Genomic DNA, 27,335 nt, shown 5'->3' on the forward strand with positions numbered 1-27,335 from the left:
CTCCAGAGGGACTATACTGCAATCAATGCACTGTGAGATTTCCAGGTCTGATGAATGACAAGTAACCAATGTTTAAAAGGCTCCAATAATGTGTCACAGCTCTTCTGGGTCCATTGTTTCACACTTGGTAACCACATGTTTTCCATGTTTTGAATTTGTTACGCCGCCAACCAACAATCGTTGTCTTTTCAAACTTTAGCTCTCTGAACACAAAGACGTCTTTATTGCTGTTGCTGAATTTGTATTGTAGGGAATTTGGTTGCAAACCACAGTGATATCTGACAGTTAATGTATTCATTCAAAATAATGAATAATGGAAAGGCTGATGATAAGGGAACAATTGCTATGTCTATTATGATTTCCAATGTACACTTTCACTTTAATAATTGTTGGCCATATCATTTACTCACCCTCATGTTTTTCCAATCAAAAAAGCAACAAAAACAGAGATGTTAGAAAGAATGAGTCACCAACCATTCAACTTCATTGCATGGAACAAAGATACAAGTCCCTAACATCTTCTTTAGTGCTCTACAGAACAAATAAAGCTATGCAGGTTGTAAAAGTCTGGTAGAAAAATTATGACAAATTATTATTATTATATATTTTTTGGTGGATCCACTATGCCTTTAAGATTAAGCTCACGTCGCCCGGAAGCTGCTGAGGACAAATGCAAGTTCGAGGCGCGCTCTAGTGAGCGTGAATGACAGACTGACGCGCGCGCGGTGTCTCTACACTCACGAAACTCATCAGTTTGTCAAGATATGTTTGTTGAGATATTCTTTGATGACGCCTTTGTATTAACGAACTACGGTTTGGAAAAAAACTCCTAAACATCAGTGACAAGTATCCCGCGGGTAAGTTGTTAAATTAATTGTTTGCATACATTTCGCATGTGCGCAATTCCCCAAGTGAGTTTTGTCTTGTTTTTAGCAATTAGCCAAACAATAAACAAAACATAAATAGGTTTGTGTTTAAATTCTCTTGAGTAATTAGATAAATAGTGTTTAAAAAAAAAAGCTGTTTCTCCTCAAGCTTGTTGGTGGTTTGTTTTTGGCATTTTGTTTAGCGGTCTCAGAGAGATTTTTAAATCATTCACAGGCATTATATTACTTAGTCTAACTTTAAGCGCTACAGTTGAGCAGTAGTAGCCTTCGACTATAATTTTGTAACTGTTTCAGGAGTTCACATCAAGGATTCTTGAGTATAACAGTGGACATGATGCGCGCTCCCGTGCGCCAGTAATTGAATGATAGTTGTGCTCACACGTGGAAAAGTGTGCAAAATAGACCGTGAACTGAAGTGATAAACTTTATTGAAGTGTATCCGTAAGGTAGGTATAGGGTGAGGTTACGAAGCGCCACGTAAAGCGTACCAGTGGTCTGTTTGTCCTTCATTGTGGTTAAAGGAAGGGTCGCTCCCGTTATTTGATACACTACATGTTTCCCAGCTGGGGTGCGCGGTCACGAAGCGCGCTCCTGAGGAGATGCAGTTCTCAAAAGCAGAGAAATTAAATTAACGTGACACCTGATGACTGGTGCTCTTATGATGTGATGTGACGGACTCGGTGTGTGTATGTATGTGTCCTTTTGCATTCAAAATTCTGTTAGTTGTATATTCAATGTAAAAGTATTCGTAGTTTAAGAGCCTTTTTGCACAGCTCTATGTACAGTTTCTTTGCACACAGAGTAACAAAACAATACCAGCTTGTGTTGCACTGCTCTGGATTATTTTATTATCTAGTCTAATTTGCATTGATCTAATGCAGTATAACACCACCAGTAAAGCAGCCTTATGACTTTTTTGGTTCCTTTTTCTGTTTAGTTCTGCCAGAAACAACTTTGTTTTTACATGTGGGTAGTTGGCCTGCCTGAATTGGTTATGGGAAGTTGTTCTGCGGTGTGACATGCTATAGTCCGTCTAAAATCATTTTAAACATAATTTAGGCTAGATAATCAGTTTAGAAATAGGCAAGTAGTTTTAGCGACTGTATGCAATATTTGTACTTAAAATAAATAAATAACTAAAAATCGATTAAAAGTTGACCACTTTAGGACATAAGATACACTTTACATTATACCTTCAAGTTTTATCCTAAATACTTGATATAGATTTTTATTTTTTTAATCGGCTTTACGTTTTTTTTTGTTTTTTTTTTGCCAAGTTCCTTAAAGTTACATTTCTTTTTATTTTATTAGAGATGGTGACCTAAATGCACATGGTTAATGTGTTAGTGATCCGAATTACATTTGTGATAGTGATCCACCCATCCCAAAGAGCCCTTACTGTAAACCAAACAGTAATAAAAGCAAATGTACCCTCACATTTGAACAAACTTGTTTTGCATTTATACAGGCTATAAGAAACAAATTCAATCTCATGAATTTACCTTCTGCACTATATGCAGGCTGTCAGTTTGTTTGGCTCAAATGCATAGGTTAAAGGTATAGAACAATGGCACAGCAATAATAAGAGCATATTGCTGTCAGTTCCCTTTCTTGTTTTCAGGGTGTGCCTGGGTTGCATTTGGAAGCCCTCTTAACGATTTCCTGCTTGGCCTTTAAAATCGGAGTTTAATGGGTTTTGTAATGCTGGCAGCTATTAGCATAGATCTTCAACGAGAGCGATGGAGAGTGGGTAAAATATGGGCATGGTTGGTGTAGATTGAAGCAGAGAATTGGCCCAGTAATGCAGCTCTGTTTTGTACTCCAAAGAGACTGACATGTCCGTCTGTCCATCAGGGAGAAAGTAGGCTAAAATGGTTATATATGAAATTGTATATGATTTTTTTTTTGTCTCCATTGATTATTTTGATCTTATAATATGTAGAGCTGATCATTCCTAGTCTTGTCTTTTTAAACATATGTATTTTTCTCCAGTAGGAATGGGCCGATCTCATTTTTAATCATGCTGATTAAAATCATACCGTCTATCCATATTTGTTTTCATCATACTAGTGATGATCAGGAGAGCTTTGCCTTGTGATTGATCATAGCTCTTATGTTTCATAACAAAGCTGTCTTTCCATAGGCTGTTATATTTCTGCAAAGTCAGCCAGTGGAAGGAGCATGATGTGGATTACAGAACAGGATGTCTAGTCTAGTAAGTTTAGCCTATGGTTAACCTCAAGTTCCGTCTGTGGTACTTAAGTCAGGTGACTGTTGTAATGTATACGTTCTGCTCAAAGCTAATTCCTTTTCTGCTTCAAATCACTTTAAATCTATAATTTGTATTAATTGGTTCACTTTTTAATGGTCTTTGAATTAGAGACCCAGCAAACTCTGTTGGTATTCAAGTTATGTCAGTGGTTTTAAACGTTAAAAGTGAATTTAGGCATCGCATTATGAAGAACAGAATGAAAAAATATTAATTGTAAGATTTGCTAAAGAATAAATTCAACAGTTTAAATTATTTGTTTAATAACATTCAACTGGTATTTTCAGTTTTTATTTTAGTGTATTTTTTGTAGTTTTGGTTTTATATTACTTTAGTAGAATTTATTTATTTTTATTTTAGATTTAGTTTTTTATAGGCAATATTTCTAACTTTACTTTAGTGTGTTTGGTTTTTATCTAATATTTAGCCTTTATTTATATAGCGCTTTATACAATACAGATTGTTTCAAAGCAGCTTTACAGTGAGAACAGGAAAATTATTCAATGATGCAAACAGTTCATTTTGGCTGTACAGCAGCTCTAAAAGGAAATAGTGTCATTGTTCGGCTGAAGTCAGTTCAGTGTTGATTCAGTTCCGTTGTAAAGATCATAAATTATTAAATTACTTCATTAAAGCAGTTCTACAGAAAACAGTGATGTCATCATCCAGCTCAGTTCAGTTCTCATCCAATAGTGTCAGTGCAGTCAAAACAATAATATCGTTGAATATTAAGTGTCCCTAACTAAGCAAGCCAGAGGCGACAGTGTCAAGGAACCCGAACTCCATCAGGTGACAGAAGGGAGAAAAAAAATCTTGGGAGAAACCAGGTTTGGGCAATTCCGCGCAAAACTGTCACATCCATAACGCCAACTAAATACCATGGCATTGTGTTGGCGTTATGGATGTGAGTTTTGCGTGGAATTGCCCGTTTGTGATTATGATTCAGGCTACGTCACAAGTCAGAATCAGATTATGGATCGGTAGAACTAGGATTCAAATATTTCAATTAGCCTAACAATTGTTTAAAAATAGTTTTACTTTATTGATACTGAAAAATTCTATTAATATTGCTCAATTACTGATATGGTACTGTCATGGTATTTCTGTTGTTACCTGACTTTCCTTGTTTACTTCTGTTTTAAATTAACAGTGAGGCCTAAAATGTTTGACAAAACTGTTTTATTGTACTTGTAAATGGCTTAAAAAAAGAAATATCCATCCTAAAATATTTAGCATGTGAAAATGCATGAGTAATACATCAGTTTCATTTTGCTTTGATGTTTCAGTTCACACACACTTCTCAGACCATATGTCTGCTTAATGGGGGTATTACCATGTGTCGATGTTGGCACGGTAACACCCGTACCCATCATTCAACAGACACAGAGGACCTACTGAAGCAACTGCTTATTAATCAGAATAAACCAAAATAATAGCAGCTTGTAGTCCTGCTCTGGTCTGCGCAAGGAGAGAGCACCAGTCAGTGAGACAATTGTTTTCATTTCGCCAACAGTATACTTCCTGTTACCCTTGATTAATATTGTGATTTCCTTCACAAAGTCTGTCATTGTTTTTTTATCATATGACAGGAAGACAGTACACATCGTTTCTTTGTTCATCTGTCCTTTTCAAATCTTACTCTTGAACTACCTCTACAATGTCTCGCTCGTGAGGAGCTGTGTGGAATAAAATGAGAACATTTACAAAATAAATATTTCCTTTAAGTTTGCCTACAGTATTATATAAACATGACAGGCTCATATAATGTTACAGATACAATTGCTCGTTCTAAAGTAAAAAATTAGAACTTTAATGTTCTTAAAAGTGCCCTTTCTAGTGCCCCTGAGCCTTCTTTTAAACAGTCCCAGTGTTATACAGAGCAAAACTTTTCTGTAGACCCTCCTGCTTTCTTTCTGAGTAATGGCTGACCCTGTTGCATAAGCGCAGAGGCTGACATCATTGTTAGAGACCCAGCACTGGGGTTTGAAGGCAGCGTGAACCGGTGTGGGGCCCTCAAATCTCCCCCTGCACTGGGATGAGGAGCAGCTGGGGCTCCTGAGGCATGAAAAGATTGTGAAATAGTATAAACTGAAGCACAACAAGCACCTGGCTTTTGCGTTTTGCTTGTAGGCCGAACTGTAGCTTGGTGGGTGTGCCTTTGTATTTGGTTTCTCCATTGAAAGATTTTGCCTGGACATAACCTTTGGGAAATTGATCAGGGATCTTGTTAAAAAATAATGCTGTTGTTCTTCAGAACAAAAGGAAGTGCAGAGCTATAGGTGCTACATGTTATTATTTCTGTTCATTTGTTGTTAGGAACAATAGTTTATCCAACTTTCTCCATATAACATCTCTGTCTTTGGGCAGGTAGCGCTTCTCAATACCATTGCTGATGTATAAATGTGTTAATTTGTCTGAAGTTTAATTTACAGAAGTAGCAGGAGACATGCAGCTTCATTTAAACCATTTAAACCATTTTTTTTTTTACAGGGGAGGAAGTTTTAAGTTTTCGAAAGTTATACATTACATAGTATGTTTTTACAGTACACTGAACTCTTACTGCAAATTTCAAGGAAAATCTGATTCCTCATGATATGACCCATTTTAAGCTTCTCATTGCAGAGTATAAACACAATCATACGCTCCTGACCATAGACTGACTTAGCACCATATTTACACACTGACATACCTTCTGCCCAGACACACGTAGTTAAAAACGTATACTTAGTGCTCACATGAGGATCCCAGATGTGTTGATCGCTCAGAATGTTCTCTGGCAGTGGGCCACATGAGTTCTGGAACTCTGGGAAAAACAGTCTGTTTCTAAGGCCTAATGAAGACATTGTCCTCTTATGGGGGCCACGACTGTTATTGTTCTTGAGTAATTTGCTTGCTCGAATCTATGTGTTTGTGAAAAGTGGGTCACAGCAGAAAAAGCACATCCGTTTCGAGGTTAGGAAGGGTCATATCTTTGTTTTTCTTCCACTCGTTCCTTTTGCTGCTGTTGTGACTTTATTTAGAGACAGCGGTGCTTTTAGGTTGATTTATGTGCACCGTCAGCTGTTTGAATGCTTGCTTTGAGGAGGTTAAATCTAATTGCATTTGTTTAAAATATTGGTGCCCACTTGATGGAAGTTAACAATTCCAGACAGTTGTTAAACTACAGTATGTGTGGTTTGCAAATTGCATTTGGTTAGTTTCTTAATGTGGAATATGCAGGCACAGTTGTGTTAATTTTTTCCTGGCTGGATAGTTTAGCCTTTCTTTTGCTCTCAGCGAAATCATTCGACTTTGGCAGGTAGTCAGCAGTCATTTTATTAGCGGAACTTTTACGTGGATGGTTTTTGTTTCTGTAACTTGAAGTAAATGATGCCAATTAAATCAGTTAGCCAAGAAACACAAAATGAGAATGAGATCGTTTAAGTGGAGATTGTTTCAAGCTTTTTATTGGATGCACCTGAGGTTATCTAGTAATCCCTGCATGTCATGAGGACACACTTCAGAAAAATACTAACATGCTTTGGACACACACGTCTTATTTTTCCTGGTTGCCTGCTGTATGGTTTGTTGTGGATGGATTGCACTCTAAATGCAACTCTGTTTTTCATATCGATTTGTCTATACAGCCTTGTCAGCTGCAAACTTTTGCCTGTGCAAATGGCACTAAACTTAAGCAAAGTTGATGTCACAGAGGAAAAAAGGAAGGAGGCAGTTTTTTGCAGAGGTGATGGGTTCAGCCTGTGGTTGAGCGAGAGAAAGAGAGCGAACATGATTTTTCAATTAAGGCTCCCCTCAGAATTTTCTTCGTAAGAGTGCAAAAAGCCAGATCTGGAGGGAGATCAAACCTCCACCCAAGTTAGTGCATGTTAAATTATACACACACACGCACACACGCACACACACATACACACGCACACACATATACACACTCACACACACATATATATACACACACACACACACACACACACACACACACACCCACCCACCCACCCCCACCTCACCCCATCCTCACCCCATCATGTTTAAAATCTTTCTCTTCAACATAATTTAAGTAGAATGCCAAAAGTCTCATGGCCATGTTAAAGATTTCACAGCTCATGTTGTGTGGTATATTGACAATGACTTCATATTCAACCCTGTAAGCTAGTAGCACCGAATCATTGATATCAATGCACGTGCTCTGTAAATATGGACGGGAAACCCAATTGTTGCGAACTTGCGACCCAATTTGCTGTATTCCTGCTTTATTTAAATATTGAACTGCTCTCTCCACACATTCCTAAATGAGCTACAGTAACGTATAGCTCAATCTGCAGAGTGAAATCCAGCAATTAGCAATTGGACAGACATTATTTAGGCATTTAGCATGAAATTTAGGAGGAATATTCAAGTAATTCAAGCAAAGTAGAGGGTTGTGTTGATTTCACATATGGGTCAATGACATGACGTGCATCTTTTTGTGTCCAAGTGCATTATTTCCCTTTTATAATAATTTGATACATTCATGACATGTAGGCCTCACTTTATTCTATTAAACCCATTTTGGTATCTTAAACCCCCAAAATGTCAGGTGACACAATAGTCCACACAAATTAACAGACTAAGAAAATATTTTGATTATAAGAAGTTCAAAATAAAATACTGTGGCTTAATTTTATGTTTGAAACCTTTCGTTAAACAAATTTGATAAACATCAGTGATTTAATTGTCATTGGCCCATATAGTGTATAATACACTTTTACTGGAAATAACCTGTTCCTTGATTCAATCTTGCTATTTGGCACTATGCAGAATGCAGAAAAGAGTGTTGTCTCCAGGTGCTTCTGCATAAAGCTTTGCATAGTTTCCATATTAAAGTTTGTATAGTAATCCATATGCAAAAAATAGTTTACATGTGTAAATTACGTAGTTATGTAAATATATCTTTACACAATGTCCTCTCTATTTAGTGTACTTTGTTTTCTAAAAGTCTGAGACGCTAGTGAAAATGCTTCTGTTGTCTTATAGTTTTTCGTTAGTCTCAGACTTTCTGACCTCATTATGTTTGAGTTCTCTATACTGTCCTTAACATACAAGCCATAAGTTACAATATAATTTGGTAAAACATTGGAATCATGTTGACTTCAATTTACTAGTTTGACATTAGAGTAGCTAAAAAAAGAGGCACAGGAAATTGGGCACTTTACAGTTTTATGAGACCACTGCCTTTTCTCCCAGTAATGCTAATCAAAAGATTAGGCCTTATCTTTGCTCAATATATCTGTCAGACATAATGCAGTAATGGAGAGAATGAGTCTCTAAGTTTCATTTGATCGATGGAGAAGCGGAGATGGATAAATTGCCTGAGGAGAGACTTGGAAAGAGGACGGGTGGATACAAATGTCTTTTTCACACTCTTTTATTATCCGTTCCTGTTCTGTTGCTAATGGTTGGCCTTTTGAAAAGCATTCACGGAGATAAAGTGATGCACATTTAACTATATTTGTTTTCCTGCCCCATGCTGTGGATATATACAGTAATGTCAAGCTGTATATATTTGACCTGTCTTTATCTAGTAATAGAATAGGTTTCTAACATTTAAGCATGAAACATTTGGGGTGGGACTGACAAGGGGCGTACTAATTTATATAACTGGATATAATACTCCTTTTGTGTTTTAGCCTAAAGTGTCTTTCATTTTAAAGGCTAAAACTGTCATATGATGTGAATGTTGTGATCTTGTTTAATCAAACAACCTTGTTTTATCAAAATAAATTGCTATTTTGGCACTAATGATAATTGGTTTGACTAGAATATTTTTCACCAATATTTGCACTCGATGTCATTGTTTTTTTAATGTGGGACAGTTGTTCTAATGCAACAAAATATGTTAAATAATGTACTATTGTGTATTAAAAAACAAACAAACAAAAAAATTCCAATGGTGTTTCACAGGTAAATTAACTTACTATTTTTTCACAAACAGCCATTCATATTATTAATCAGAGTTAAGCGAAATTAAATTAGTAAATTATCTTAAATTACATAGATTATTAATTGTATATATTTATATATTTATTTATTTATTTATTGAGCACAATTAAAACAACACAAGGTTGACCAATGTGCTGTACAATAGTAACTAGTAAAAAGGAGACCAACAGCACAGAAGGAAAGAGAGTAATACAACAAATAAACAAGTAAAACAAACATCATAGCAAAGAACAAGACCTGCTTTGTTTACTCAATGTGTAGAGCCAAAGGCTATAACTCTAGCAAGTACAATTTCAAATTTCTTTTAAAAGAACTCAATGTGGGTAATAATAAGATATATAGGCAAGCTATTCCAACGCTTTGGGGCCACCACTGAAAATAATATCATTTAATTTTTTTATTGTTGTTGTTTGATTGTCTAGTTACTTGTCAAAGAGCAAAAATCAATTCTGCATATTGTGTGAGCTTAGAATTCTAAGGTTCTATCTCCGTGTTTAGGGTAGTTCTGAGATATTGAGCATCAAAGTTTTTACATCCCAGCTAGCTAATGATATGTGCTTCAATTTACTGATCTCTTCTTGTGCTGGCGTGTGTACATTTACGTCTTTTGGGCGCCATCGCCGGCTTCAAATGTCCAGGCTATGTCCAGCCCTTAGCTCTGTGTCCAGGCTACAGAGCTAAGAGGTGGGTTTTGATTGGTCCGTCCGTGTTCATTCAGGGTTTTGATTGGATATTGAATCTACTGGAGATAGAACCTTATAATCCCAACTCAGTTTATGTTTTGTGAGATGGAACCTTTTTATTTTATTAATAACTACTAACAAAATATTATTTTTTTTACAAAAATAACACCTAATGGATCAGATTATGTCAAAAACTCAATTTCGACCAAAAGTGGAGATAGAACCTTATAATTCTAAGCTCACGAATTTGGTTATGAGACTTAAATATTTAGAAAAATCAATATTGCTATTCATAATATACATATTCATAATATACAACAGTATCTGTCATTCGGTCTTGTTAAAAACATATATTTGTTGATGTATTATTTTCTCAGAATATCTTGTCATCAATTCAAAAGACTCAAGTCAGCTTTTCCCAGAGACAACAGATGGACAACTGATATTATTGGTCATTTACATTTTTTCCCTCTATCCACCTGTTAAGCCTAAAATAACATTTTCCTATAAAATCTTTCTCAATTTCATGTGTGATTATTATTTTTAAATGTACAGTATAGAGTAAGTGTATTTTTAAGTGTCCCTCTATGTTTGTTTATTCATAATAAGCATCAGGCTTGTTCACAGATCAGATCTGGTTGTTTTTGGCAAGGACTGAGTTTTCAGTTCCTTGCTGACACAGGACGATGCAGATGTCCCAACGAATAAAGAGGCTACACTGATTGTGTGTCTAGCCAGATGGACCAACTGGCATCGTTCCATGATATTTAAAACTAAATGTTTTCCTGCCGTGACCCACTTGTTACCCTCATTAAAAGTTTTCCGTGATGATTTGTGCCTCTATCAACATTGCAGCACTAATGAACTGTTATCTCCATTCATTTTGAGTTCTTGATGAATTGTCCAGGTTTTTGTTATCCCTTTGTGCCCCTGGTTTGGGCTAGCCGTTGTAGCTTTGGCAAGGTCCAGTGTCTGTTTTCTGCCTGCTACCCTAAAACTCTCTCGCATCTTACCGGTCATGAAGAGTTAACCTCTAACAAAAACACTCTGTGGTATCAAAGCTGCTCTGGTGTGAAACCACATCATGGTTTTGGGCACATTGTCCTGTCACGTGTTTCTCAGTTCACTGGGCTGTCTTGTCCTTCCCAGACCATCCCATTTGGCATGCCTGTGTACAGTGACTACAGTCTTTGTAGGACGGATCAGATCTGATCCTATATTTCACTCTGGTGTCCATGTGCAAAGAGAGAAATGCTAAAGGGAGAGAGCATGTTGAGAGGTAAAGTGCATATAGATTCAACATATCTTTCTTACTCTGTTTCCATGCTGTTAAATTTTTGCTTATCTAATCTTGATAAGTTATACAGATAATGCTTATCCAGAGATCTCTTTCTTGTGCTGTTTATCGTTGTTTCTTGTTGTGTGTTATAAAGCCTCATTTGGTTTTGCAAATTTGAATGAGGCATATGAAAGAATGCGTTTTTGTGTGTTGGAGTTTAACTCCCCTATAAATATGCATTGTCACTCAAAATTGCTTTGCCTAATACTATATTTAATAAGGTATTATAAGATTAATAAGATTATTATTTTTTCTTCTAGTGACAGAGAAATGTTTATTCAGGGCTCCAAGGTTGCCTACAAAAATACATTGTCATATTAGTATTTTGAACTGTGTAAGAGTGTCCTGCTTTGAGCCAAGAACATAAAGCAGAATAACCAGTTGATTACATTGTGATGATTCCTGTTTGTGTGAACAAAATTTACTATGTAAGGATTATTCTGTTGATTTAGGAGTGGTTTGAGAGTGTGGTCATTCAATTTAGTTATTTACTGGTTCATGGGAAAAGCACGCAAAGACACTACAATAATTGGACTAAAAGTAAAAACACAACCGGAAAACTGTCCTGCCACTTGTCATGGTAATTTCCTTTACATATATAGACATAACTAAACTTCACCGATATGTCTTGGCTTTTGCCCAACTGAATTAAGTCATTATCAGTTTAATTGCTGTTTGAATTGCAGTTTAATTGCTGTTTATTATTTATCTAAATGAGGACATAGTACTTTTTATTTGTGTTTTTATATATATATATATATATATATATATATATATATATATATATATATATATATATATATATATATATATATATATATATATATATATATATATATATATATATATATATAGTTTAAAAAAGTATATATACTTTTTTTTAAAGTGTTTTTTTTTTTTTTACTTTTACAAAAATAATAATAATAAATAATATACAAAAAGTATATAATGAACAATTATGTCTCCAAAGGAATGTTTTATTTTGCTAGACAATTCAAGTATTTGCTGAAGAGGCTGTTGACTAATTCTGTCCAAAGTTAACTTTCCTCAAAGGTTACTGATAAGTTGCTTGCTTGACTTATTTGCACAAGTGAAGACAATAAGGAAAAAGAAAAGGAAAAATAGTTGAATTTGCATGTGTGTGTGAGGGTTTGAGAAGGGGCACTAGGTGGAGCTCTGTATTCTTTCAGGTGATGATCTCAGCCATATTCAGTGTATTTCTCTGTGTTATTTGTGTGATATCTATATCTCTCACACACTCATTTGCTATCCCTTGTTACTCCTCACTCTCACAGATTGCAGTAATCTTAAACAGCCATGATCTGTTTTATCTCATGCTGACACCTAGACTCTGTCCTGCACACTGTCATCACGTTTACTCCAGAGATCCCTCTCTCTGTTTAGTGTACAGTTTATTAGAACATTAGTTTTGTTTTAGAGAGGAAACAACTTGGACACCTTCCTTTCACAATGTGTTACACACTTGCTTTGATCTAAGAGGCAGCAGAATAAAAAAGTTTTTTGTACAGCAGTTAGTTCCAGTCTAGTGATTTAGACCTACTGTAAAGTTAATCGGCCAGGAACATTAATCACACAATATTTGGCCACTTTCAGATTAACAACAAACAGCAGTTTATCTTTTCACTTGTTCAGTTCCAAATTCTACTCACAGCTTTATCAGTACAGTTTGAGTAAATGTTAAAATGAAAATAACTTGTTTTATTTAATAAGTATGTGCTGCTGTTCAAATGTAACTGGGTTCATAAATATGTATTTAAAAAAATAAAATAATAATTTTATTCAGCAATGATTATTAAAGTACATTGATAGAGACAAATAAAACATTTATAATAGACAAAGACATTTATAATGTACCAAATTCCATTTTTTTTTTTTACCTTTTAATTATCGAAGAATTCTGAAAAAAAGTGTATCACGGTTTCCACAAAAACATTAAGCAGGGATACAAGGTTTTCATATCCCTGCTTAATATTTTTGTGGAAAGCGTGATATAATTTATTTCAGAAATCTTCGTGTTTTATCAGTTTTATTACTGTGATCTGCATTCATGCTTTAGCTGGCTCGCACATCATATCAGTGTGTCAAACTTCACTTTGTCCTTGAGCTTTCATATCACATGATCACTTTTCCACTACTTTCCTCCCTGTCAGTCTGTGAGGCCTGCTATGGCATGGCTGTGGTGGGAAAGCACCGTGCTATATTTGAATACCTGTGATGTCTGTCTTGACATAGATCTTTAGCTGCCACACAGTACTCCTGTAGAGGGGGTGTGACTGACAGTGAAGGGGAGCGTGTGTGTGTGTGTGTGTGTGTGTACCAGTACTACATGGCCCTCTGCTGTCCTCCCTTCTTCCTGTTGCTTGTTCACTCTCTGACCTTCTCCAGAGCTGATACATCTCCTCTGAAGAGCAGCGAATACATCCATCCTTAATACTACTCTGTATTTAACCCTTTCACTTTTGAAACTGTAGTCCACTTTTCCCAGTGAGGTGCATCTGAAAACCGTTACTGCTATAGTAAGTAGTTTGGACATATATTTTGTATTCTTCTATTGAACTAAGTATGTGGTGTTTGAAGTTTGAGACTTTTAGAATGGTGAAATATAAAAAAGCATGGTATTTTAATGAATTGTGTCCTCTTATAAGATTTACTGTGTGTAGATTTGAATGAACCCAGAATCCCAGTATCTGGTTTCTCTTTACTGTAAGTAAAGTGGGTCAGTATCAGCGACTGAGAGTGCAGAGAGACTGAGCAGTGTCCATTAAGACTGAGTGAACTTTGATATGAGACAAACACAGAAAGACAGCAGAAAGTGCTTATAGACTGCAGAACTGAGTGGTCTTGAATCCTAAAGGGTATTTGTTACCTCCCATTACTGACAAATTTCTAAAACTTCATTCTAGGTAAGAATGTATTTTGGACTGTGTGAAGTTGCTATAAATGCTTTTTAAACATCATAGTGGGCAGGTCAGTACTGTATTTAGCTTGTTCCACTGGGTGTCATTGCACATCCCATCTGAACAATATAGGTTAAGTCTGAAAGCTGAAAAATGTACATGGAGGTAAGAAGCCATCAGGGCACATACAAATTCAGTCTGATTTGTTTTTCACTACCCATTGTTTGTGCAGTTTGGCAGTTGGTGGAAAGAAACAGAAATAGTGTCTGACGGAGTAAATGTATTTATAAGTTACAACTTATTAATTTGTACAGAGGAATACATGTTGTCACTAAATTATATTTGCTTAAAGCTCACTTGAATGCCCTCTAGATCACTAGACATCATGTGCATTGAAAGCCTGTTTCAATAGGAGGTGCTTTTGTACATAAGCACTATTTGTGAATCATTGACCTTAGATTATAGATGCAGCCATGTTGTTTTTTCCTGACCAGTGACCACTTTCTGTTGTGTATCCTTTAATGGTGTGTGTGTGCCTGTATATGTGTGCGGGCAGTAAGCCTAAATAACGATGCCTCATGCTTTACAGCTGTTCAGTGACCCCACCTGCTCTCTCTCCATCACTTCTCTGACCAAAATAGACCCACACAAATGGCAGATACACATTACAAACAATATTTTTTGTACAACATGAGGTCAGAAGAGGAAATTAGGCTTTTAGGCTTTATACCCATATGCAGTCAAATGTGATTAGGATGTGAAAACGCATTTTGTACTGCTGGATAAGCTTTTAAGCTATGTAAATATCTCCACACCGGAATATCATTTTCCATTGAGTATTTGTGTCTGTAGTCCTTAATAGCATGACTTGCGTGTTAGCTGTAAATTATATGCCTTGTGCTAAATATACTCACTCTAGCTTAAGAAGCTCAACCGGCTAACAATGACTTATTATCTGGCTTAAGGATAATTCTCTGTGCTTTCTGTCACTGTATAACAAAAGTCACTTGCGTGATGCGTCACAACAGTGTTTAGCTCAGAGCATGTCTGAAGTGTCAAGTTTGTATTCAAAAGACGTTGAACGCAAAGAACAGAACACAGGATTGCTGAGATGCCTTTTAGAATGTTGAACTATTTTTAACTTGACAGCTTCTTAAAAATAATGCTTATTCTGTGATGCGCTGAACAGCCAAAGACATCATTCTGACATGTGTACGCTACAGTTAAATTCGGTAAGATTTCGGGTTTGGTAAGATTTTTTGTTTTAAAATGTTCAAAAGTCTTTTTATGCTCTTCAAGGCTGCATTTTCAATTTTAATATATTTTAAAATGCAATTTATTCCTGTGATGGCAAAGCTGAATTTTTTAGCATTCATTACTCAAGTCTTCAGTGTCATGATCCTTCTGAAATCATTCTATCATGCCATAATTTGGTGCTCAATAAACAATTTCTTATTATTAATGTTGAATGCAGCTGGTTAATATTTTTGTAGAAAAAAATATTAAGCAGCCTCTGGATTCTTTGATGAATAGAAAGTAAAAAACAAACAAAAAACAGTATTTGAAATGGAAATCTTTTGTAACATTATACACTAAGTGTCTTTACTATCACTTTGTTTATCAATTCAATGTGTCCTTGCTGAATAAAAGTATTGTCTGACCCCAAACTTTTGAACAATAGTGTACATTATAGCACACAACTTTTTGGGTGAGTGTTGTCTTCTGTATATGAATTTACAATATACTTAAACTTGTTTATATTTTCTGTAAAGTTCAAAACCCTGGTTGAAACTGTTGGCTTCATTTAGAAGATGACTTGTCATTGGTGCCCTAGATACTCAGTGAAGGTTATCCACTGAACACACACAGACACACACACACACCACCTATTGCTTAACATAAGGTGCAGCCACATCATTGACACCGCTCAGCCATTCAGACAAAGGAAAGTAAGAAGAGGTGACCCAGAGTCAGCCACTCAGAAAACACATTCCCTTTTTAGTGTGTGTGTGTGTGTGTGTGTGTGTGGTAATTTTAGGCAAATGTTATGTGGAATGTGTGGACAGTAGGCTTGCTGTGATAGTCGGTGTTAAACAGCCCCCCACCGTAATTATTATTATTTAAAAATAAATAGTATTTAATAGTAATAGTAATAAAAATCATTTAGTTCAGTTAGAGAACAGACACTATGATTAACAACTAAACGAGTCTGCTCAATTCAGCGTGAGCCGGTGTTGTCACATGCCTATTAACCGGTGGGAAAATGTCCCAACCGTCACATCCCCAGTGGACAGTTTTCTGACTTCCTATTGCATAGTAAAACTGACCCTTATCAGGTGACCAATGAGTGGTTGAAACCAGACTCCATGAGCGTTTATCAGTCACCTCCCAATCTCAGGACTTCGATCATATATCAAACACTGTAGAAGTCACACTGGTTAAATGGAGCAGAATGCCTCTATGGGTTATCGGTTCATTCCTTTGTTACAGTCTGAGATCTCATTCTGCTGCATCAATTACAGGGGTGAAGTGAAACACTGAGTAACTGATGCAGCGTGATTCCTTTGCATATTATTCACGTTCCACCTAATGATTCAGGTTTCTAGCATAAACATGAATGGAATCTTGATCTGGCTGAGGATTCAGTTTTACAAAGATGTTCATTAAGTTTAGCATTGCTTTAAAAAAAAAAAAATGTATTCAGTGTCATAACCTGAAATGGCTTTCATCAAATGGGCTCCTTTGGATCTGTAAACTGTGGTAAGGTTATACTACTTTATTACTGAATGCAGCAGGGAAAAATATATACATACAGTAACAGTATTTCTAAAACTGGACTCTCTTAGGGAAAAGACAGATACTAATTTAAAGAGATGCAGTTAAACTTTATTTTTATAATCCAGTGCAAGATAAGGCAGCACCTTGTGACATACATTTATGCAGAATATTTCAGACTTGTCTGGTTTCATTTAGAAGATAAGTTAGATCTATTAGAAAACCAAAAGTCAGAATAGCTTAAACTTCCTTGCCAGGATTTGTTTTTCTGGCATGAGACACTCTGGAAGTTGATATGTGTGGAAGTCAGAGCCAAGCTGAACATGAGTTGTAGTATGTTAACTTTATCAAGAGAGCCCAGACACTCTTTGGTTTAGTTCTCTGCTAGTTATATTTGACCCTTTCCATCTTATTAATTGTTAGTCTTTTCCCATATGTTACCATTTCTGAAAGCAGGTTTCCTTTAATTTCCATTAATGTTTGCTGGGATATTTGCCATTTACTGTTTGATAAATGGTAGATGCTGAAGCTAAAGTTCTACAAACTACAAACTGTGGCCAGGTTTTTTTATTTTTTTTTATTTATGAAATTTTCTGATACACAGGAAGTCTATAATATTATTTTTTTAAATCTGGATTTAAGCTTACATTGCCTTTTGGATTAATTTGTCTCATAATTCGCCTTTTATTTCTGTTTGCTTGAGTTTATTGTCACCATTTACCACTTTAATCTTTATTTACAACTGTAGCGAGCAGATGGTGTTAAACCAAGCCCAACAGTTTGAGCTGTAAATACTGAGCACGTGTGTGCATGCGATGGTGTCATTAGATGGTGTGTTTTGGATTAAGGGCTGATGTCATATTTGTGGTATTTGTCATCTGAGAAAGCAGACTGGTCTCTGAGGAACTAGTAGATTATGTGTAATGACAAGGCAGTGAACATGCCCTTCTCGAGAGTCACATGGTGATGTCATCCCTATTCAGACTTTAGTTAGATCCCGACAAGAACTCAAGTGCTGATTATCTTAGATATTAGTTCAGTCTCTGGAATGTCTTTGATTTCCTGATCATGGTCTGTGATGGATCTAATCTCCATCAGATACTGATGCGCCCTATCTTGAATTGGCCCTATAATTGTGTCAAGAACAACAACAGCTGGTTTTTCTGGCCACTTGAGACACTCATTGACACATTCTTGATTTTTGATGGGTCTCAGTCTCGGGCCATCCTTAAGGGTGTGTGTTTGTGTATGAGGATAAGTATTGCAGTGGAAACATTGCAGTCAGGATAAAAGGCCAGAAATAGTGCAGGCCAAATGCCATTCTGCATGTACATGGGTGTTCAAATGCCCTGCTTGCTCGAATGCACACTGAGGTTATTTCTCTCTACTGCTGTGTACTCTCCCTACATTCCACACTGGCCTCATTCTCTAATGTCTCGCCTTCTTTACACTGCCTCCCTGGGTCCTTTCTTTTGTGTCCCAGTTGTACATTTTTCAATACATTTCTTCCCCTTATAGTCCATTTATAATGTTAGTAATTTGGGCTACATTCACACAGCAGCAGAATGTGTTTGCCATCCCTGATTTGGAGAGTGTGTTTGACGAATCTGTAAATAAATACATTTGCCAGTCCCCAAAACTGACTGTCAATTTAGCCTCTGTTAGTTTTTTGGGATATGTTCATGGTTGTTGTGTCCTGCAGTGGACTGGCCATCCGTTCAGGGTGTTTCCTTGGCTAAGGCTGCAGCATCGTAGTGATCTTAGGATAAGTGATTTGGAAATTGGATGGATGCTTTTTGTCACATATTTGCTTTGTCACAGATTTTTGAATGAACATTCAGTTTTTGCTACGTAGTTTCCATAAATGCTCTAGGTCGGACTGGGAACTCTTTTTGCGTTGTGAACCGCTTTGGTATGTTCATGCATGGCTTATAAAAGAGAGGATAATTATGATATTACAGGCAATATATTAAAAGGCCCTTTGATATTTTTTCAAGTTGCTTTAACTAAAGTTACAAAGTTTAGCTTAAAGGAGCTGTATGTAAGAAATGTATTTCAATTAATCATAAAATGGCCCTGATATGTCACTAGACATTAAGAAATCATGTTCATTTCAAATACTTGTATCACTGACAACAGTAGTCCGGCCAGGATATTGTCTTTTTAAAAAGTGAAGTTGCAGCCCTCAACTGATGTTGCTGTTGTCATCTTGTGTTTTGGCCTGAAGCGCCACCCTCCACCTATCTACCAATCACGAAGTCAGTAGTGTTTCGGCATCGGGGTTGCCAGCTCTGCTCTAGTTACCACAGCTACGTAGCAGCCTAATTCCTGCTGGATCCTGCAGCCTATCTGGCAACCTCGAGTCAGGGGGGAGGGGATGCAGTTTTGAAAGTGATTGCAGTACCGGTTTTGGCCACAATCTTACATACGTCTCCTTTAAATCTTTATTATAAACTGGTTCCAAAGTTTGGGGTCCGTAAGTTTTTGATTTTGAGAGAAATTAATACTTTAAGTTAAATGAATACAGCAATAACACATTCAAATGATCAAAAGTGACAGAAAGGGAATTTGTAATATTACAAAAAATCTTGTAATAATTGTAATAATTTGCAAATGCTTTTTTTTTTTTTTTTTCACAAAAATATTAAGCAACACAAACTATTTTCAACATTGATAATTATAAAAAAAATCTGTTTTCTTGGGCACCAAATCATCAAATTAGAGTGATTTCTGAAGGATCATGTGACACTAAAGACAGTAATGACTGCTGAAAATTCAGCTTTGCCATCACAGAAATAAATTACGTACATTTTAAAATACATTTAAAGAGTTATTTTAAATTGCAATTATAATATAATATTACATTTTAACTTTAGCTCTCTTCCACTATCCATTATTTTTTTCTCTCTTTATACTATTATCCAGCAGACTTCAGCAGTCAATGTCTTCATCAAACGGTTTATTGCATGAGAATTTCTGAGTTTGGCTGCTGGTATGGATATTTTATTTCATTTGAACCCTGGAGCTAACAGATGCACACGGTCAGATTCATTCTTTTGAAACTCACCAGTAATCCTGAGAAGAAATTCAAGCAATGACCCCCCCCCCCCCCCCCCCCCCCCCCCGTACACTACAGGGACCAGGATAGTAAAAGTGAAAAATCTAAACCTATTTAACACGCAGCATCATCTGTTGATATTGGGAAAACAGAACGGGAAAGACCTGATGAGTCCATAAATCAAGTGATTTTTCTAGTCCACACATCGTCTATTATTTTGTCCCTCCTTTGAGCACTTAGCACAACAATATGACTTGGCAAGTTATGTTCTCCATGGCAGAGATCTTGCTTTTCCACTCTCTTCTTCTCTAAGTACCACGCGTATGTCATTGCTAAGAGACGATTGGAATTTCTTGTTCCTTTGAGGCACTTATTTTCTCTTACTTTCTCACCCTTTCAGCTGTCCTAAAAGCTAAACACACATCCACTGTATGCAGCTGCTAGTGCACACAACCGCTACTGTCTGACTGTTGTTGTCCTCCATCTCTCTCCCCTTTCTTTATATCTTTCTCTCTCCCTCCTCGTCCCCCAGCCTCAGTATTGTTAATCTGATTAGCAGTGAGTAGCATTAGCACCGTAGTTACCTTGCTAGCATTTAGCAGTAGCCATGCAGACAGCAAGAGGCTCTCCGTCAGCATAGTGTCATAGTGTTGGAGAGATACTGTTCTCCTCCTCCTCTCGCAGCATTTCTCTCTCTCTCTTTCTCTCCACCTCCCTTCTCTGGCTGTCCCAGGACTGCTGCAGCTAACTCTGCATCACCTTGCAGTTCAGACTCTGCTGCCTTTCTGCAGTCCTCTCTCTCTTTCTCCTATTTTCCTCCTCTCTTTGGTCCTTCACTATTCCCCCTCCCACCTTTCTGGTCACTTTCTTTTCTTATCAGTCATCCACTCCTTGTTTTATTCTATCAATATGTACCGGAACCCCTGGATCTTCAACTATATCAACCATGTCAAGTTGTGCCAAGGTGAGTAAATGGCAGTTGGGGTGGGACAGGACAGGACGGGCCCACCACATCTCTGTTAATGCTGCTTGGGTTTTAATGGTGCTAGAGCCTCCAAGGACAGAAGTATTCAGGACAAGGGACTCGCTGACTAAAAAAGAGAACTGAGGCATTTTGAAGCAGAGCAAGTGTCGTCTCTTTTGCATACTGTGGTTTAGATATGAATGTTTTCAAATAGTTTCAATTCTGTAGTTGAGTCTGTTAGTCAGTTTAAGAGAGTTTGACGCATAGTATTGCCTTTTAATGGTTTTGTTTTGGACTGTGCACTTGCGCAACGGCACATGCTTTTCCATTTATCATGTGCGTTCTTAAGTAAATGGTGCATTTTCACATTTATAACAGGTGTTTGTGTCCAGCAATGCACTCTTAGACATATATTTTATGCATCAAATGAATTTATAGTTTATTAAAATGTTCAATTTGCTTTCATTTATAGTGGAAGTATCCTAGTCAGTGTTTTGACTGCTTTAAATGTAAATGGGTTAATGTGTGAATGGGTTTTAGAGATTCCCCTTCACCTAATTCCCCCTTTCCTGGAGTGCAGACACCAGCTGTCTTTTTAAAGACTCTTAAGATCTCCCTCTCTGTCTGTGTATTGCTAAATACCAGTTTGACTCTTTTGAAGGGCATTGAAGAATGTTCAGAGTTGATCTGGTATTAAAACATAAAGTGCCATTAAAAATCATGATTTAAGTGATGCCATACATATGCACAATGGCACACTTCCTGTGTCCACATTGGCTAATCCTATTCCTCTTGAAGACTAATCCTTTATTAGCTGAGACAAGTGCTAACACCTCACTGCCACATTTTGGCACAGTGTTTTCCTATTTAACAGGTTTTATCCTGTAACTGTGTTTTCAATTCATGACTAGCATGTACTACTTGCTTACATTCATGTAGTTTTATCACTTGAAGTGATTTGGGGCTTTATTTATTTATATATATATATTTTAAAGAAATGAATACTTATTCAGGAACATTTAAATTTACATTTAATCATTTAGCAGACGCTTTAATCCAAAGTATTGTTTTTAAAAAAGCAATAAATTGCCAGTAATACAAAGTTACAGTCATCGTTCAAGAAAAAGAAAGGATGCATTAAATTGATCAAAAGCAGCAGTAACGAAATTTATAATATTATGAAATATTTCTATTTCAAATAAAGGCTGTTCTTTTGAAGTTTGTTCATCAAAGCATCCTGGAAAGTCACGATTTCCACAAAAATATTAAGCAACACAACCGGTTTCAATATTGATAATAAAAAGAAATGTATCGTGAGCACCAAATCAGCATATTAGAATGATTTCTGAAGGATCATGTGACCCTGCAGACTGGAGAAATGGCTGCTGAAATTTTAGCTTTGCAATCACAGGAATAAACTATATTTTAAAATTGTAATATTATTTCATTGCAGTTTTTTTTTACAGTATTTTTGATCAAATAAATGCAGTCTTGGTGAGCATAAGAGGCTTCTTTCAAAAACGTTGAAAATCTTACTGACCCCAAACTTTTGAATAATTTATTGTTAATAAATATCAAAGTATTTCATTATTGATAAATATTACAAAATCGAGTGCATGTATTGTATTAAATATTACATATTAATTTAAATCTATTTACATAGTTTATTAATACAATAAATATTAAATTAAAGTTATACTTATAACTTTTAAGTTACGGTATTTACTTACATTGTGGTAAACGTTTTCTAAATGTGCCTTCATAAACTGTGACAATTGTTGTAAGCCTTGGATTTATGATCTGGTCATATGACCAAAGCACAGGCTTTGACTTGCTTCAATAACCTCCATGTGCTTTATCTCCGACTAATGCCAGATATCAATGACTGAACCCTATAGTTATGCAAGTTTATCAGTCACCATATTATTTGATACTGACTGTGCTGGAAAACAGGTGTGTGATATGCTGGAACATAAAATTAACCGGAACAAGTTTCAGAGCTGTACGATCAGCTTCAACGTGATGCTTGTTGTAGATCAGATGTGTGTCACAGGGCTGTGGAATAACATGCATGCTATTTAAAGTGCTTCAAATGTCACACTTGACTGTGTCTGATTAGCATCTGTACTTAAGAGGGCACAGAGCCAGTGTTTTCTGGATGTCTGTTAGCGGTGGGTGCTCTCAACAAGACCATGCAATGCACATAACGAGTGCTTAGGAAAATTTGAGTGATCAATCTACTTTATCTGCATTACTAACTGTCAGTTTGCTTGATGGTTTTGTGTTTTTGTTCCTGCTTCTGCATGGGAAACATTGTCATTAACTTTTCATTTACCCTGTAGTGTTAATTTACTGTAAGGACATTGGAAAATCTGTCAACGATTTGGCATCATTAATCACTTAGTTTGCCTGAACAGCAATAGCTTTGTAGTTGAATTGTCCCAGATGCAACAATAAACATCTGTAACAAATGGTACACGAAGTTAGCCTCAGTGCAGGGTACCAGAATTTCTGTCATTTGTTGCGAACAACAATTTCTATTAGGCATAACCGCACAAATCCCCACATTATTTTGCCTCCACCCAGTTTCATAATTTTCTCTTTCCTTCTAAAATGTTCCTGTTCTCTCTTTCATTCCCCCTTCAGTTGATGTTGTCTCATCCGCAGGCCCTGTGACTGAAGTAAGAGGAGATTTTTATGTGCTGAGGAATGTTTTTAGCAGATACTCATCCCAGCTGTGAAAACTCGCTCTGTACCAAAACAGAGTACATCAGTTGGCACTGTCATTCACTTTCTCTTCTCAAATAGTGTTTGTAGAGAGGAGGAGGAAATGACACCTAACCACAGTCCTTAATGTGGATTAACATATTTGAATATCAAATTTTTAGATGTCAGAAAGGTTGTTTGGTCTGGATGAATGTGTGGTAAGGCTATTGATCTGTGGGTAAAGTGGAAACACATGTTCTGGCCTTCCGATCCCTCTGTGAGGTTCAGATGTCAGATCTCCATGTGCTTATTCACATGATAACAACAGCATATAGTCATTACATTGCATTACTCATGTGAATATTGAACCAAAACATTGTTAAATGAATCCCTTCAGAGTAATTTTTTTCTTCTTTTTTTCTTGTTTTGAAGGGATGCTTGTATATTGGTTATCACCATACTGGTTATCGACCATTATTGGATTTGATATATTTTATTATGTTATATTATATTATTATTATTTTATATTTATATATTTTTTATTTTATTATTTTATTCTATTTTTTTATTTGACTTCCCCCCCCCCCCCTAGATTTAATTAGTAAGAGTATCTCCTTGTACTTAAGCATCACAATTTATTTTACATTCACAACACGTATTTAATAATAATAATAATAATAATAATGTTATTGATTTATATCCCTTTATTTATGTTTAAAATATACATAATGTAAAATGAATATTTATTAGTATTTGGCATAATTCATTATCACTGTATTGCTACATTCTTTTTATTGCCTTACACTTGATGATAATGGAGGTCTGTGAGTGTGTTTTGTGCATCATTTTATGGATGCAGATGAGATACAGATGACTTTGTGCATTAGGCCTACATGGTAGTCACTTTGACTAACAAAGCTGTTGAAACAGCATTCAGCACATGGGCCCAGTTGACTCTCTGCATACAGATGTACCCATGTGTGCATGCAGAAATAAGTCTGTTCAGCTATGGACACAGCACCATGTTGACGTCCATGAAATGGATACTATTGTTTTCGTTCCTGCCCTTCACATGGGGCCTTTGAAACATCTTTCGCTGATCACTTCTGTCACCAGCAGGAGTATTTGTAGTCTGAAGGCTGTGCTTTCTTTTGTGCACAGGCTTCACAGGAGAAACAGCCCTTAAAGTTGACAGTACCAAACTACAACGGAGAGCTCTTAGGTAAGATCCTTATTTTTATGCAAATATGTAGAATGTTTATATAACTTGGGTTTTGATTTATTGTACAATTTCCATGGAAAATATCCACATCAACAGTATCTCAGTCTTTAAAAGTCTTGTATGTGTACCTCTTGTGTACAGATGTAGTCATGCTTTTTAAAAATGGTGTATTCACTTGAACCACTGGGATGTCTATACTTTTAGATAAATGTGTGATATTTATTCTCCCAGCTAATTATTTTTTGTTGTTGCCCTTTTCTTGTATGCTGTGACCTTATTTCCTGTCAGGAAAATATTTAATCTTAAAAAAACAAAAACAAAAATCCAGTTATAAAAAGAAAGTTAAGTGATGATATTGCATTTCACATTTTCTTTGGGATGGAACTGTGTGATTTCTGCCAAGAAGGTTCTGCTTCTACAAAAGCAGGCAATACTGAGACCTCTTCTGTTTCTGTTGTATTATATGCAAAATATATTGAAATTTTAAAGTTGGTTCACTCTGTCCAGCTTCCAGAAAGAGTTCTCGTTTGAGGAGAAAGACGAGGGAACCAACAAAGAAGTAGATGTCAGTCTGCTGGGAAATACTCCCAAGGGTAAGTACAAAATACATCAACACTTCAGGTGTGTGGTTCTTTATCATGGCTATTATATACTAGTTAAATACTTACACAGTGAATACTCTCACTAAACTAGCAGTCAGGAGCTCTGTCATATACTTAGCAAGATTCAGTTGACTTCTGCACCTTTATAATGGAGGTGTGTTATCCTAATGGTCAAGAATTTTAATACAAAGATTCAATCCCAAAGAGGATTTGAACACTAAATGATCACTGTGGTTCTTAGTCCCACTTAATTTAAGGAGGGCTGTCCCTGATATACTGTATTCACATGAGACATTTTGTATTCACATTAGATGACAACTGTCTGCTAAAATAGCTAGTAACAAAGTATGCAATAGTGCCTTGATCAAAGTTCTTACAAGTTGCTTCAAGACTGTATGTTGTTTCACTTAGCATTGTCTTGATGGGTGCTGGACACATGTGTTGGGGGGATGGGACACTGATGACCTATATTTGGTCTGCTTGGGGCCACCTGTTGTTGGGCAAGTTGTCTTGCTTACTGGCCCTGAAAATGTGATGGTTGTGTGAAAGAGAGAGGGTGAACAAGATTCTGTGGGGCTCATGCATGAGCAGCCTGCTTCTGGTAAGCCCCAAAAGACATTTTTGCATTTTAGGTATTATAAACGATGTTGTTACATTGTTACTTTTACCCAGTGGTACAGGGATGACGTCAGAAACAGGAAGACTAATTCACCAGTGGTTTCTTTGAGATTTTCCTATGGGGTTTTATAATAGGGTTTTTCAATTCATGAGTAAAATAAAGTCTGTAGTAAACATGACTTGTCGATACTTTGACGTTTTTTACAACTTAAACTGCACACACTCCCCTGCACACACACCCTTATCTAGTTACTTATTAGAAACATACATTTTCAAAAATAAACATAACTGCTTCAAAATTTGCGTTTTCAGAATGGGTGTGTATAATTTACGGGTAACACTTTACAATACGGGTGCACTAATAAGCATTAATTCATGCTTAACTAATGCACAGATAATCATGTGTTGATTAATCAATTGATACATTATGACACATTTAATTAATAACAATTCATATATTACTTAATCTATGAATCATTTAGAATCTTTATTAGTTGCTGATGCAGTAATCATTAATTAATGGTTTAGTTCTTCATGAGTCATACATTAACACATGATTATCTGTATATTAGTTAAGCATGAATTAATGCTTATTAGTGCACCCGTATTGTAAAGTGTTACCAATTTACGTTGTAGTACAAAACGTCACAATATCGTCCGCTTCGGTTTACCGCAGCACAGACCTTATTTTACTCATACATTTAAAAATATTGAAAAACCCATAGAAAAATCCCTAGGGAATAATTGGCGAATTAGTCTTCCAGGTTTTGATGTAATCCTTGCACCACTCTATAGGCCAGAACACATGGTCAGTCTCTGATTAGATTGTTGTTTTTTATTGACTTTAATGACGTTATAACGCTTAAAGAAAACAAAATGTACCATATTTGTCTTATTGTGAATGATTCATTGTGCATTTTATTCAAAAGAAAAACTTTGACTTAGTTTCTCTTTGTAATCTTCAATTAAACTGTAATAACTTTGTTCCACTGAAATTATTGTCCTTTCTTTTGCTTATAGGCTACACAGTCTATTGGATATTTACCTAATAGCAAAATTGTCAAAAAAAATAAATACAATTCTATCAAACTTACATTTGGTTTGGCTCCATTCTGGTACATAACACTTTTCACCATCCAATTAATTCCTGATGGATGAAATCAAGTCACTCTGAGAAATATTTTTGTTATGATAAATCGAATTGTGGTTGGCAATCCACATTGAATTGTGAAATCTGATCAAAGGCTAACAATGTGAATCTCTCGCTCTCTCTTTTATTCATTTATTTATTTGTTTATTTGTTTATTTGATGAGGTAA

General features: G+C 36.1%; 1 protein-coding gene across 14 annotated transcripts in view; it reads left to right on the forward strand.

Moving 5' to 3' along the window:
• The first annotated feature begins 685 nt into the window (after positions 1 to 685).
• The window catches only part of svila (supervillin a), a 79,275-nt gene continuing 52,625 nt past the window's right edge, over positions 686 to 27,335 (forward strand). For 7 of the 14 annotated variants that reach the window (XM_084434087.1, XM_084434089.1, XM_084434086.1 and 4 more), the window contains exons 1-3: positions 686 to 857; positions 24,737 to 24,797; positions 25,305 to 25,390. Coding sequence is in view for 6 of the 14 variants with exons in the window: in XM_084434078.1 (XP_084290204.1) it covers positions 20,815 to 20,869; positions 24,737 to 24,797; positions 25,305 to 25,390 (202 nt within the window). In the remaining 8 variants the exon portion in view is untranslated. Of the gene's footprint in view, positions 858 to 1,464; positions 1,582 to 20,492; positions 20,870 to 24,736; positions 24,798 to 25,304; positions 25,391 to 27,335 lie in introns of those variants that run through there. The other 7 variants (XM_084434078.1, XM_084434084.1, XM_084434085.1 and 4 more) reach the window with 3 other exon arrangements.

The sequence above is a fragment of the Rutilus rutilus genome, assembly GCF_951802725.1.
Source record: "Rutilus rutilus genome assembly, chromosome: 16".
Lineage (NCBI taxonomy): Eukaryota > Metazoa > Chordata > Actinopteri > Cypriniformes > Leuciscidae > Rutilus > Rutilus rutilus.